At 38.2% G+C, this 14,936-nt stretch overlaps 1 protein-coding gene across 1 annotated transcript in view; it reads right to left on the bottom strand.

Annotated features, from left to right (window-relative positions):
• Positions 1 to 14,936, bottom strand: part of IARS1 (isoleucyl-tRNA synthetase 1) — a 90,134-nt gene that overhangs the window by 23,933 nt on the left and 51,265 nt on the right. Inside the window, exons 21-28 of the mRNA XM_077138903.1 lie at positions 13,194 to 13,285; positions 11,994 to 12,071; positions 10,561 to 10,682; positions 10,014 to 10,116; positions 9,673 to 9,756; positions 6,623 to 6,797; positions 2,920 to 3,032; positions 318 to 413 (exon numbers count right to left, since the gene is read on the bottom strand). Of these exons, the coding sequence (XP_076995018.1) occupies positions 318 to 413; positions 2,920 to 3,032; positions 6,623 to 6,797; positions 9,673 to 9,756; positions 10,014 to 10,116; positions 10,561 to 10,682; positions 11,994 to 12,071; positions 13,194 to 13,285 (863 nt within the window). The remainder of the gene's footprint in view (positions 1 to 317; positions 414 to 2,919; positions 3,033 to 6,622; positions 6,798 to 9,672; positions 9,757 to 10,013; positions 10,117 to 10,560; positions 10,683 to 11,993; positions 12,072 to 13,193; positions 13,286 to 14,936) is intronic.

The following is a 14,936-nucleotide window of genomic DNA, read 5'->3' as shown; positions in this document are numbered from 1 at the left end:
CATTTTAATAGCTGTACTATTTAATGTAATTCATGGTTTAACTTAGGGTTCACTGTAGTTTTGTACAGTCCTGTGGATTTTTTTTTTAATTCCAGTACCATATATATAACCTACAATTTCCCCTTAAACCACATTTGAATATAATTCAGTGGTAATTACTTTCCCATTACCATCACCCACTACCATAACTTTTCCATCATCCCAAATAGAGACTCTGTCCAAGTTGAGTCTTAACTCCCTATTCCCTACCCCCACCCCATCCTCTGAAACTAAATTCCAATTTCTGACTCTAACTCCTCTTTATCTGACGAACTAACCTTCTTGCGAAGCTTTTGGATGCGATTGATGACTTCTCGAGCCATTCCTTCATCTACCATTGACTGGTCAGGGGTGACATCTAAGAGAACCAAAGCCTGTAAGAATGAACAGTGCACACTATGACAATAAAATAAGGGAAATACTTCTTTTATACTCAGCAAAATGCTATTTAGAAATAAATTCTGAAAAGCCTATAATAGAGCACTATTTATTCATACAATTGAAGAAAGGAAATAACGTTATTCTAGTTTGGTTTTTTTCTAAACTTTTTTTAATATGAAAACAACAAACATACAAAAAAGCAATAAATTTCCAAGTACATTTTAACACGTAGTTATAGAACAAATTTTGAAGTTAGGTATGAATTACAGTTTCATGATTTTTCATTTTTTCTTCTAGCTGCTCTCTGTCACTGGAGACCAAAAAAAAAACCAATACATTAATTCAGCGATTTTTCTAGTTTCTTTACAGCTCAGATACGTCACTGTAATCAGCTATTCCTTTCTCTAAAGAGAGAGATGTAGTTTTTTGCGTGTGTTTGTTTTGTTTTTGTTGTTTTATGAAATACAGAAATGGAGCAGTGCTGCTTACAGGAAATGCCCTGGAACCTGCCTTAGTGGAAAATTCCCTCATATGACTCAGCTTTTATACCATCTGGCTCTTCTAATAAACATAAACAAACTAAAAATCATGACGTTCCTGGAACAGCATAACTTTTCATAATACAAACTAGTGAATCAAAGGCCTCTAAACATCCATCTCAGAGTTATTTTTTCTCACCATGACTATTTTTATCTTTTGGGTGGTCTGTATGATTCAAGACACATGATTTATACAATGGACCACAACACTTTTTAATGATTTGGTTTGAAATGCCATCTTCTTATCAACACTATCTACTTTTTAGCTCATCTATTCTAAAGGCTGTCAATTATGATATAGTAATAGCGATGCCACTTCTAGAACAGAGCATACTATAGAATAAACTACACGCTATAAAACCTTTTAAATTAGACACTACCTTTCTTTCTCTAGTAGGAAATGATAGCTTAGATGTTATCAGGCTAGCTCCATTTTACAAAGGCACCAGGCGGTAGGACTGGAAATGCGTGATGAGCTCCAACACCCAGTTCAGAACAGGCCGCCACAGCTCACAACAACACTTCACAATGTATGAGGAAACTCAACGCATCAGAAGACAAATTCTTCAGTGTCATCAAGTTTCAGCTGGAGGACATTTCCAATGGCTCAGTGCTATAACAAGAGAGACCATCTATTCTCCTTCTGTTCACAAATCCCCCTGCTTTTCCCCTTCCTTCTTTCCTATCTACTTCATCTTCGATTCCTTATTACTGTCTGCCCACAACTGAGCTGTGTATACCCTTTGCAAAGGCTTGAGATGTGCCTTCCTTATAATGGAGCTGCTACTCATTCTCCCACTCAACTTGGCATGGTAAGCACAGACTGATGCCAGCAATCCTCTGTACTCCCACATGGAAGATCCTATAACCTACTCAAGCAATCCTCCCTACTCCTACCCTTGAGCCCTTGTAATATACTCCAGCAATATTCTCTATTCCTACACCAAAGATCTTATGACTTACTCCAGTAATCCTCTGTACTCCCACAATGAAGATCCTATGACCTATCTGACTGGAGAAGTGGTTAGAAGTAGAAGATTTGCTCTGATTTACCATAACAAAAAATACCAATCCTTCATGCACTATGGTAACTTTCCAGAAACTTACAACTCCCAGATGGGTTCCTCAGCCAGATAAATCCTGAAACACTGAGGGGCCAGCCTTTTCAAGAACATCAGTGAGTTCTATTCCATATTATCAACAGCCCTTTCCAAGAAAAAGTTTGAATGGACATAGCCCAAATACCCCTAAAGATGAGGAGAAGGAGGAGTTATGAGAGAGAAGGTAGGATTTAATGAATGAGTATGACTGCTGAATCATTATACTGATATTTCTTTTAGTTTCCAGTGTCTTGGAGTAGCTAGAAGGAAAACCTAGAATTGCGGAACTGTAATTCACATCAAAACTCTGAAATTTGTTCTATAACTACTTGCTACGGTGTACTTTGAAATCTACTGCTTTTTTGTATACACATTTCACAATTTAAAAAATGTAAAAAAAAAAAAAAAAAAAAAAATGGACCCTAGAATTAAAAATAGCCTATATATCCTCAAGGAGCTTTCCCGGACCACCTACCATACCCAACCACCATAGATTTTGGATAGGAGCCTTTCTCTGTACTTACTTCTATCAGATAACTCATCACACAGAATAAAAAGAGCTGACTTAAAATTTTCAGATCCCCACGAGGAATTCACTCTTTGAGGATGAGACTACAGTCTATTCATTATTGAATAATTCAACACTTAGAACAACTTGCAAGTAGAAATCATAAATTAAATATTTATTTACGAATTAATTAAACAAATGTATATGTTAAAGACTGATAAGAAATCTAATAAAGCCAATCTAAAATGAGTAACAGGATTATTTTTACCCTAAGGCAAGCTGCAATGTTGTCAGGAAAGACTTAGGTAAATACCTTCTCCTCTTATGTTATCTTTTTATAAACAAAAAGTACCTGTGCATCTGAGTGCGCTTCAAACTGCGCACTCCCCTCTGCAGCCTGATCAAAGGCGTACATGAGGCGGATGTCTTCTTCATGCAATTCATGGCCTGCCACGACGATGGTCCCTATTGGAGAAAAAACTGCCACTGTTACAATCAGTCCCTCCTCCCACCCCAACTGCCCACTACAAGTATGGGGGGCCACATCAGCGCCCCCGAAGCTTCAAGAGATCCTTTCCTCCTAATTCATGTCACTGTGACAAACACAAACCTCCTGACTTCAACAGCAACTTTCTTTTTTTCTTTATTAATTAAACATAACCACGTAAAAATACAAACATTTTTATGCTCATTCCATTCTTGATAAATATATGTGATAACACAATATCATCACACAGTTGTATATTCATCATCATGATCATTTCTTAGAACATTTGCATCAATTCAGAAAAAGAAATAAAAAGAAAACAGAAAAAAATTGGTACACACCATACCCCTTAGCCCTCCCTTTCACTGGTCACTAGAATTTCAATCTGCTAAATTTATTTTAACATTTGTTCCCTCTATTACTTATTTACTTTTAATCCACATACATGTTTTACTCATCTGTCAATAAGGTACATAAACGGAGCATCAGACACAAGGTTTTCACAATCACATTGCAAAAGTTGTATCATTATACAATCATCTTCAAGAAACATGGCTACTGGAACAAGCTCTACATTTTTAGGCACTTCCCTCCAGCTTCTCTATTATACCTCAACTAAAAAGGTGATACCTATTTAATGCATAAGAATAACCTCCAGGATAACCTCTCAACTCTGTTTGAAGTCTCTCAGCCACTGACACTTTATTTTGTCTCATTTATCTCTTCCCCGTTTTGGTCGAGAAGGTTTTCTCAATCCCTTGATGCTGAATCCCAGCTCATTCCAGGATTTTACAGCAACTTTCTTTTGACTACACTCTGCTGTCTTGAAAACAGTTATATCACCACCAGTGCCTTTTGTTTTACATAAACTCCCAGATCCAAAGGCATACCAAAGCAAAGGCAATGAATCCCAACCATCAGCAGAGCTGCACAATGTAATAGAAAGGACATGGGCTTTAGAAAGGTGGAATACAGGTCAACTGCACATTTGTGGTACGACCCTGGTGTCTCCCACTTTAAAAAGAGGGAGTCTGCTGAGCAGGGTGCCGTGAGGATTAAACAAGACCGAGAGTGTGAAGGACTGAACATCAGGCCTGCTCATGGCAGGCAGAAGAGAAAGTAAATGTTTGATGTCAAGTCATCAAGATTCAAATGCATCGCCAGTTCTAGTTTGCAGGGCTTCCTTGATATCTTTGCGCCTCAGAGGGCTTCAAAGGCCTAACCGTGAATTCCTCTGTTCTAACCAGATATGCACCTGCACCACCAGCCACTTAGCAGGAAAAGAATCCCCACTTGGTTACTCTTTTGGACCAACTGTACCCCATCCAGTCCTCAACATAATGAGCTTTACCTCCCTGCCAGTCTTTGAACTTACTCAAGCAAACCAATCATGTCCTCCCACAAGAACCAAGGGTCCCCCTTGTCACTACAAAGCCTGCCTCCCACAGCCCCTGCTGTCCCCCTGTTCCTGAGTACAGCCCCATGGCAGGAAGTTTCCTCCCATACCCGGCTGTGAGGAGATGTGACTAATGAACTGCTGCCTGGGCACCATGAAAGGCATTCTAGAAGACAGCAAAGATGGGCAATTTGCTTTCCTAACCCCCCAATTTGCCCTGTGTTGGGTTCAGCCATCTTGTACTATTGAGTACACCAATGCGGTGGATAAAGGGAATTGTTAAGAGGTGAATCCTTCATCTTCAGGCAAGCTGGCAAAGGTCACATTTAATTATCTTCTTGGGACAGGATAGGCAACGGCCTATCCTTTCGTTTTCCGAAAACTGTTTTGCTTTCTATCAGTGTACAACAATCCATTCAGAATCTACAGTTTAAATGCTTTAGCTTTTCAGTTTCAAACAAAGATTTCAGGGATTTTATAGGTTTCTTGTGAGATTTCTTAGATTTATGATGTGAAGGCTGGTCAAAAAATATTTTATTAATTTAACATCTCAAGCTAAATTAGTAATGATTCAACTTTTAGCTTCTAATCATGTTTTATTAATTTTATCTAATAATTTAGGAAATCTTAGGGACATTTCCCCTAATTTACATAATCACTACGTTGCAAGTTCTTAAGAAGTCATCTGATTCCCAGGTCCTTAAATTTTTATTCTCATGACACCTCTCTGCTTATGATTTTCCACCTGCAGAGGAAGTCCTCACAATCAAATATCTACATTCCAGGGCAGCTGCAGGATGTCAAGAAAGTACATTCAGCCTAAGTATAGTTGTAATCTTGGCAGAGAAGCACACCAAGAGAGAGGGAGAGGAGTTCCTTTTCCTAACCCCTTAATTTGGTAAGGACCTTGTTAGGTGTTCCCATATCATCCTATACTTCTCCTTTACAGCACTTCTCAAAACCATGATCAGTTATTCTGTAATTCTTCAAAGCCTATCAGCACATGAGGGTAAGTACAATGCCTATCTTATGCAACTTTGTATTTCCAGTGCCAGCCACATAGAAGGGTTTTAAAATATATTTACTGAATGAATGAATCCAGTTGTGCCCCAATAAGAGGCCAAAACAGTGGTTCTAGATATTTTAGAAAAACTGTGGTAAATTCTGACCCAGTTTTCCTTTGTGGGAAACTCCAAACCTCAATGCTAATTAATTTTCCTCTAAAAATAACTGCAATCTTTTCTTCTGAATATTTTCCAGCCTTCATTCTGACTCTCCAAAAGCCATCTTCTTTGCCCCCCACAAGCAGCATCTGATAACAACACTGCATGGGGAATACCATTTGGCCTACATGGAAGTCCCATGAGACACTGGCTCTCTTAACACTCTAGACACACACTGACAGTTGATGGAGTCAATGGTAACCTAAGGTTCACCCTACTCATTCAGTATGATTCCCATTTGGAAATCTAGCAAAGATTTACAAACAAAAACATTCACTGTAATATTATTTATAATATTAAAAAAACTGAACACAACCTAAAACACAAACAATAAACAACTACTTGAGAATATATTGTTAGGTATGGAAAAGTATGCAGCTAATGAAATAGCATTTTCAAAGACACAAAAATATTTATAATGTAGAGTAGAAAATGTAAGATAAGTTTAAAAAAAAGTGTAACAAGATACAAAAATATATAAAAGTGAATAAGGTGGGACAGCATGAGTGTGGCTCAGTGGCAGAATTCTCACCTGCCATGCTGGAAACCCGGGTTCATTTCCCGGTGCTTGCCCATGCGAAAAATAAATAAATAAATACATAAAGTGAATAAGGTAAAATTTAAAATTATAGCATGATTTCAAGTTTGTAAGGCTGCAATGATATGATTATATATGCAACTTAAAGGAAATACATCACATTTTTAACAGTGCCCTAGTACCAAGCATACAGCAGACAACCTATGTTAAAACAGATGGGTGGTAGAGTCAAGGTCACTATCAGTTTCTTCTTTCAACTTTAAATAAATTACTCAAATTATAATAAATACTTTCATGATTGGAAAAAAATATTTTTACTTAAGAAAAGTAAAAGTCAAAGAGATACCTAAATATGGAGCAAATCTGTCACCCAAGAATACAAACAATGCCCTAATCTTAGCAGACACCTACCACTCTTCTGGAACTGTTCCAACTCCTCACTCTTCAACAGCTTGATGGATGTCATCACTGCTTTAAAGGCTCCTTTCAGTCGCTTCCCAAGGACCATGTGATCAGGCTCTGCCCTCAGCCGAATGCCATACTTATTTTTATCTGTAGATAATGTCACTTTTCGAACATTTAATTCCTATTGTTGGTAGACAAGAAACAATATCCAAGATAAATGAAGACATATGTCCCACTCAAAAACATGTGCATGATTTCAAAGGAGCATTATTCATGGAAGCTAAAAAGCAGAAAGACTCCAAATATCCATCAACATAAACATGTTACAATATTTATAAGCCTATGAATACATAAACAAAATGTGGTATATCTATACAGTGGAAAATATACTAATAAAAAGAGATGAAGTACTGAAACATGCCATAACATGGGTGAACGTTGAAAACATAGGGAAAAATGGGACATAACTAATCACGAGTACTGGGTTTCTTTCTTGGTGTGATGAAAATGCCCTAAATTTAACTATGATGACAGTTGTACAACACCTTAAATATACTAAATAGCACTGAATTGATACTCTAAATGGGTGAATTGTATGGTATGTAAAGACCCTTCTTGTCAAGGTCAAGGAAGATCTTCTTGAGCATAACTGAATGAGGATTCCAGAATTAGACACAGATTATTTCATAATTCTGGGTTAACCCTTGCTCTAGCAATTTCAGAGCACCAGAAGGCTAAATATCAAGTAAACACAAGAATCAACTGTAACATATCATACCTCTATCATGTTTGTTAAGAGTTATTAAGGCAAAAAGATGTATATTTTTAGCGGTACACTAATTTAACTTGTATGGTCAATTTATTTGAACACCATAATTACATGGAACCTTGACTAAGAAGTGAGATCCTATTGGTCTGTACAGATTAGTATGATACCCTGCTACATTCCAGAGTAATCTAGGCAAAGAATAAAAAACTATTTGTAAAGTCCCCTGGGGGGATTGGAGAGAAAGGAGGAAATATTTTAAACTTTCCCATATGGGGAATTCCTGACAGCCTCACAAGCATTGGGGACAACCTATTTAATAGGTGAGCCCTCCATATTGGGACTTGCCAGATGAAACTTATTCCTGCAAAAGAGAATCTAGGCCTACTTAAAATTATGCCTAAGAGTCACTCCAGAGAACCCCTTTAGTTGCTCAGAAGGCCTCTCTCTCTGAGCCAACTTGGCAGGTGAACTCATCGCCCTCGCCCCTGTGTGCAACAGGACTCTGAGAGGTGTAAATCTGGCAACATGGAACAGAAATTGTGGGATGAGCCGGGACTGGCATCTAGGGACTGAGAAGCCTTCTTGACAAAACGGAGAAGAAAGAAATGAGACAAAGTGTCAGAGGCTGAGAGATTTCGAACAGAGTCGAGAAGTTATCCTGGAGGTTAAACTTATGTATTATTATACATATATCCCTTTTTATTGCATGGTGTATTGTAGTAGTTACAGGGAAGTACCTGAAACTGTGTATCCTTAAAGACAATTGTATAACTACATAGCTTTTACAAAGTGACCACATGATTGTGAAAACCTTGTGGCTGACAATCCCTTCATCCAGGGTATGGACAGATGAGTAGAAAATGTACAAAATAAATAAATAAATAATTGGGGGTGGGAATAAGGGTAAAAAAGTTGAGTAGATTGCTCAACAGTAGTGTTCAATGAGAGGGAGGAGTAAGGGCTATGGGATGTAGGGTTTTTTCTTTTTTTTTTCTTTTCTGGAGTGATGCAAATGTCTAAAAATGATCATGGTGATAAATACAGAACTATGTGATGATATTATGAGCCACTGATTGTACACTTTGGATAGACTGGTGCATGAAGTTATGTCAATAAAAAAAGAGTTATTAATGCACAGACAATGGTGAGAGTACAGTATGAGATACGAAAATGATAGGAGAATTATATATTAAAGCAAATTAAGAGGCTAATAGCTAGTTTTGTCATTATATTTACATGTATTAACTGATCTCAAGTGATTAAAATACATTATTTTTTATAAAAACCTCTGTATCTGTATCGGCAGACAACGCAGCTATTTAAAAACCAACTTTCTGGTTTTTAATGCTTGCCTGGAATTTCCAATTCAAAATCAAATATAGAGATTAATGATATGAAATATCACCTGTGAAAAGAATAATAGTGAAATTTAAATTATGCTGAAAAACACTGTGGAAAAAAGTTTTTTTGAAGGACAACTGAGACTATTTTAAACTTTTTACTCCAAACTCCTTTCCTAGGAACGTATCCAATATTCATACTCTAAAAGATGTTCAAAGACACACACAGATATTTTTTATTTGTAATCAGAAACCTAAATTTCAAATGATAGGGGAATAATTAAATAAATTATGATGTGTACCCAGAGACTGAAGTTTATGCAGCTTTCAGAAGAAAGTAGATCTTTATGTTATGATATGGGATGCCCTTTAAGGTATTCTATCAAGTGAAGAGTTAAAGACTATATGTATGATGTACATATCCATAAATAAACTGAATATTGTCTGTGTAACTGTGTTTGTATGTACATATTGTGCATCTATGTGTAAAATCTGAGGAACAACCCTAGAAGGAGACACACTAGTGAACACCCCCAGGAAGTGAGTGGGTAGGAAAAGACTCACCTCTCACTGTGTGTATACTCTGCCAGCACGTGAACTGTTTACAACTAGAAGTTATGTACTTTGAAGGAACAAAAATTTTTATCTTTATTATCAAAAGTATTCTGGGAAAGAGATGGATGGAACAAATGATCCAACTATGGTATATAAACTGATCTTGAAATCTTTTTCAAATAATGATAATTACAGTGTCAAAATAAATGATGATTCTAAGTAGAATGTACAATTTAGCAGATATTGTTAAATTTGTTATGGAAACACTGATACATATATATATGAATAAATTATAAACTCAAAATGTACTTCATTGAAGAGTACTAATTAAAATAATCTTTTCAAGAATAGAAGTCTTTTTGGACCCAAAACAGATAAATCATCTATTTTACCTCCATGATATACTTTTCCAAAGACTTGATATCTTTAAGCGCTTCTGGATCTTGATGGATAACCACAATTTCTCTCAAAGGATACTAGCAAGAAAATTAAAAAGAAAAAGTTTATGAAGCAGCCAGATGTCTAAACTGCAGAAAAAAAGGATGTTAAATATTTTATCTGAATTTCAAGCTTTAGACTAATTGGACTGACCTACAAAAAAAATCGTTCACACCCTTCTTGCACAAAAGGAAAAAAAATCACACCCTTGCCAGAAGCTCTCAATATTAAGAAAATAACCCAAAGACAAAATTATTTAGGCCCATGCATACAAAACTTAACTAAAATTTCAAACCTTTATTGGAATAGTTTTGCGGTCTCGGATTACTCGTCCAAGTTCAATCACAGACTGCATTCTAGATACTGCACTCTCGGTTTTCTTGTCAATCAATTCCTCTCTGGTAGAGTAAGGGATATGAAAGACATTAGATTCAAAAGAAGAAAATTCAAAACAATAGGCATTCGTTAACGAGTATTAGGTCAGGCTGGGGATGTGATGGTCAGGCTGGGGATGTGATAGCATGGCTAGCCCTTCTGGGCAGATGGCTGGGAAAGATGGAAGGCACAGAGGGAAAGAGGCCGGCGAGCTTCCTGACATGACCGCCACCATGTCTGCCCACCTATAGAGCTACAGAGGGGCTCAGAGAGCATCCCTCCCACTATGGTACTGTTTTGGGCCCCATCCCATAATGAGGAGTGGGTTACATCAGCTCAGGTAGGAGGCAGGAATGGAGGGGCTAGAAGGGAAACAACAGCTCACCCATTCCTTTGCTAGCTGGGCAGCAGTGAGGCTGGGAATGCCACCTGAGCACACATCCAGCGTACCTGTTTTTGATTCTTACCGAACATGGGGCAGCATGAGGTAGTGAATACTGAATGTGTCCTTCTCCAGGACAGAAACAGGATCGATCAGCATCTTTAGATTCTGGTACATTAATTCAGTAAGAAAAGGTGTATAGGGGGCCTAAATAAGAATAGAAAACACCATTTCATTCATATGCAGATGTAATCAGCTGTTCTCATTTAGACTGAAAACATGCAACTAATAAACATTTTAAAGAATGCCGTAGCATGCGTGCAGCCAGCAGGATCCAAAGCTTCTCTGCATTCCTTGAGGATGTTCATAATAACAGGAACCACAGACCTGGGTTTAAATTCAGCTTACCATCTCCCAGGCAAGTAAATATGCCCAGAGGACTTTAAGTCCCTAAGCCTCAGGAACCTCATCTGGAAAGAGGCAATAACACCCCTGGTTTCGTAGCTTGCAGGTGAGCAGTGTATGAGTTTGACATGTAAGACACCCCGCACAGAGCAGGTCTGAGTTCAGAGCACGCCAAGTGAATAAACAGAAGTTTCACAAAACTACACTAGAGTAGCAGAGACAGGCTACAGGGAATAAGGAAGATTTTTCACTTTTACATTATTTAATATTTCAATTTATACAAATTATTACACATTTTTCTTTCAATACTAATCAAAAATATTGCCCATAATAGGTTTCTTTGGTTAGCTGGTCCCATAACTCACAGACAATTACAGCAACCCACATGAGAATGAGAGGTGTTCTTTAAAGGAACTGTGCTCCTCGGTCTAGATCCAAGGATCGGAAATTGTGCTACACTATCAGTGGTTATAAGAAAAAATCTCATTTCTGAAGCTGGCATTTCTTCTTTTTTTAAAATATCTTTATTGAGAAGTCTTCATACACATACAGTCCATCAACCATATACAAGCAATGGCATACTGGCACATAGCTGTGTATTCATCACCATAATCATTTTTAGAACATTTGCCTCACTCCAAAAAAGAAATAAAAAAGAAAAAATAAAACAAAAGATGCATACATCCCATATCACTTACCCCTCCCTCTCACTGACCACTAGTATGTTTGAAATCTCTCAGACACTGAGACTTTATTTTATCTCATTTCTCTTCCCCCTTTGGTCAAGAAGAGTTTCTCAATCCCTTGATGTTGGGTCCCAGTACATCCCTGAGAGGCTCGTCCCATGTTTCCAGGGAGATTTACACTCTTGGAAGTCATGTCTCACATAGGGGGGAGGGCAGTGAGTTCACCGCTTAGCCTCTTGAATTTGTTGTCCCCAATGTGAACCTGGCATTTCTTAACAAGAGATGGAAATTCTTTGAAACTTGTTTGTATTTCTTGTGGAACAAATTCAGAACAGATCTTGCCATGAGATCAGAGATGTGTAGCAACAGGGTATCACATGGCAGCCCACAAGGCCAAAGAATTTCAGAAAGAGGTCAGGCATCTTACCATCAGTCTGCATAAAGAAAGCAGAACACTAAACAAGGTTTCCAGGGCCACAACACAATCTTCCACCCCATTTTCACCCTAGTGAATAAAAAAGAAAACTTACAAGGCTGCCCTTCCATAAACATTAAAATGCTATTAACCAATTTTACCATAAAACCAATCTAAGAAATTGCACTGTGATCAGTACAATTAAAGTGGCACCAACCCTGTGGTACAAGACATCAGAAGAGGGGTGAGCTACTAGTTCATTTTATTTTATTTCCCATCTCTGAGGCAGAGTGGGGAGAAAGTGGCTCTCTCAAGTTCAATAATGTTACTCTGATTGAGGATCAAATGGAGTCACATGCAACAGTTGCTACAGAAAATCTTCAGGTACCTTTAGATAAGATTTCTTATTTAAAAAAAAACATTCTGTGCATTTAAAAATAATTATTCTAATTCACTGTAAGAAAATGGTAAATAAAAAAATAAAAATCAACCATAATTGCCAGAGATTATAAACATTTTAGAATATGCCTTCTAAATTTATATACATATAAACAGATACATGTATGTATATGTGTGTGCATAATATACTTAAACAAAAATGAAATTATTGTTTTGTCACTGACTTTCAGCACATTTTGAGACAGGACTGCTGGATGGTGAAGCCTTTCTTTGGTGTTACAGTGAGGGCATCTATTAGTTCACAGTCATTTACTCATATAGCTCAAACCCTGGTTCCAAGATCTAGACTTTGCTCCATCGCAAGTCTCCAAACAGCTGAAGGAAGAATTCTGGCACAACAGACAGTCGATAAAAAAATGACCTCCTCGTTGAAGAGAGAAGGAGAGGCAAGGACGAGAAATAAGCCCTTCTCAAGATCATCGCCAGACCTGATGGCTTTTCCTAAATACTTGCATGAATTTGTTTCTAAATTTAAGAAGTCAGTTTAGTTTAGTCCTACATGGGCCCTTGGGCCTTTCCCTCCAATTTGATATTTCCATTTTGTTTTGAAAATATGCAAAATAACTTGGAGAATGTATAGATCCCCACTGAATAGCAAAAAATAAGGTTAATACATGATGTAAAAAGAAAAGAGAACTTAAAAAATTGAAAGCATGTGAGAACATGCCTTTTTCATTTTGGTGATTCTCATTTTTCCTCAACTTTCAAACTTCACAAGCTTTTTACTCCTTCCTAACAGGAGTTTTCACTTACCTTTAATCTTCTGCGATTCATTCTGACATACCAGTTGGTCAGCACATCTACGAACTTGACCAAGCGAGGCACCACAGTATACAGCCTGTAAGCTAAAAGTAAGACAAGTCAATCGGGCAGCAAGTACACACTAAGCATCCCGGGTATGTGGGGGTAGGGTTGGAGACACATAATGAACAAGCAGCTCCTGACATCCAAGAGCCTCCACCCAAAGTAAAACCATCAGCACAACGACCTAGTTAGTGCGGATGTGAGTGTCTTTAGTGGATGCATACAAAACCTCCTTTCCCTTTCGTAACGGCCCTAAGAGCTACTCAGCAACTCCCAGTGGACAGGAAAAACACAAGGGTCTGAAAAGTTAAGTGACACGCCAGAGGACAGTCAGTTAATGGAACTGACAGAACTGAGGGCTGCCCACCACGCAACTCTCGGTGGCAACATGCACGTGGAGTTGTGCGGTGCAGCAGCACAGACAGGACCCCGACTTCTTTCCGCTATACTATACTTATTCTACCCCGTAACTACAAATCAAACACACACAAAGACTTCAATTAAATTCAAAAGACGAATGCAAAGGCTAGGGTTCTCAACAAGGACTGATTTCTTAAGGGACATGTGGCAATGTCTGGAGGGACATCTTTGGTTGTCAGAACTGGGAGGCAGCGTTTGTTATTGGCATTCAGTGGGTAGAGACCAGAGATGCTGTCCAACATCCCACAATGCACAGACACAGTCCCACCACAAAGAAGAATCTGACCTAAAATGCCAAGAGCAGAGCTAGTTAGAAATACTGGTACAGGTTATGGATAAAAGAGAATAGGCTTTCTAAAGGGTAAAACATTAAGGGAAGAAAGTTCATGAAAGTAGTAGAGAGAGAGAAGAACCTTGCGGAATTAGAGGGATTTGAGGGAACTCAGGGGGAAAACAGGAAAATAGGGGCCTTTAGTCAACATTATACAAGACATATGTTTATTATAAGGATTCTCTGTGACCTCCCTTTAGATACACTCTATTATAACAAAAGCAAAACTGACACAACAGTGAAAAGAATAAAACCTAAAATTATCAATAAATACAATGCTAATGTAGTGAAGAAAAAGTGACTGAAATGAAGCTTCCAGGCAAAGCTAAAGAGGTGAGAAGTTGCAAGGGGCAGTGCTGCTCTCTGCCTCACTTAAGCATACAGGGGACTGGTGCTGGTCAAAATAAAGATGCTTCAGACCGCTGAGCTACCAGGCCAGAGGCTTTAACTGCTGATCCGTTCCTAAGCAAGTGCTTTCAGTGATGTGAGCTTATAGACCTAGTCCGTAAAAAGAAAAGGTCTATCCAAATTATTTCTAGGCCTCGCCATACTTCTTACCTTCTAAGAAGTCAAAGTTCTCCATGTTTAGGTTTCACTTATGAAGACAGTGAGCAAATGGTAAGCGTGCAAATCTAGCAATGGTAGTACAGCTGAAACCACTAATAACAACTGTGAACTCAAGTACTTTTATTTACTTACTCTTATAACTCTCCAAGGTAGGTCCTACAATTGTGCCCATATCACTGGTGAGGGAGCAGGGGTCACAAAGCAGGTGAGTGGTGCAAACCTGGGACCTGAACTAGGCAGCCTAAGACCAGTGTCTGTCTCAAGTTCCCTGTGTGTTGCCTCTCACTTTGCACCCCTGCCTTTGCCGTGATCCTCACTACTGGGCTGGTATGTATGACTGCTGGTCTCTAATTCCCAGACTGACACAGGGAGAT

This window comes from Tamandua tetradactyla, chromosome 2 (assembly GCF_023851605.1).
Source record: "Tamandua tetradactyla isolate mTamTet1 chromosome 2, mTamTet1.pri, whole genome shotgun sequence".
NCBI classification, from domain to species: Eukaryota; Metazoa; Chordata; class Mammalia; order Pilosa; family Myrmecophagidae; genus Tamandua; species Tamandua tetradactyla.
The sequence above is the reverse complement of the archived record's forward strand: the minus strand, read 5'-3'. Positions and strand labels throughout refer to the sequence as shown.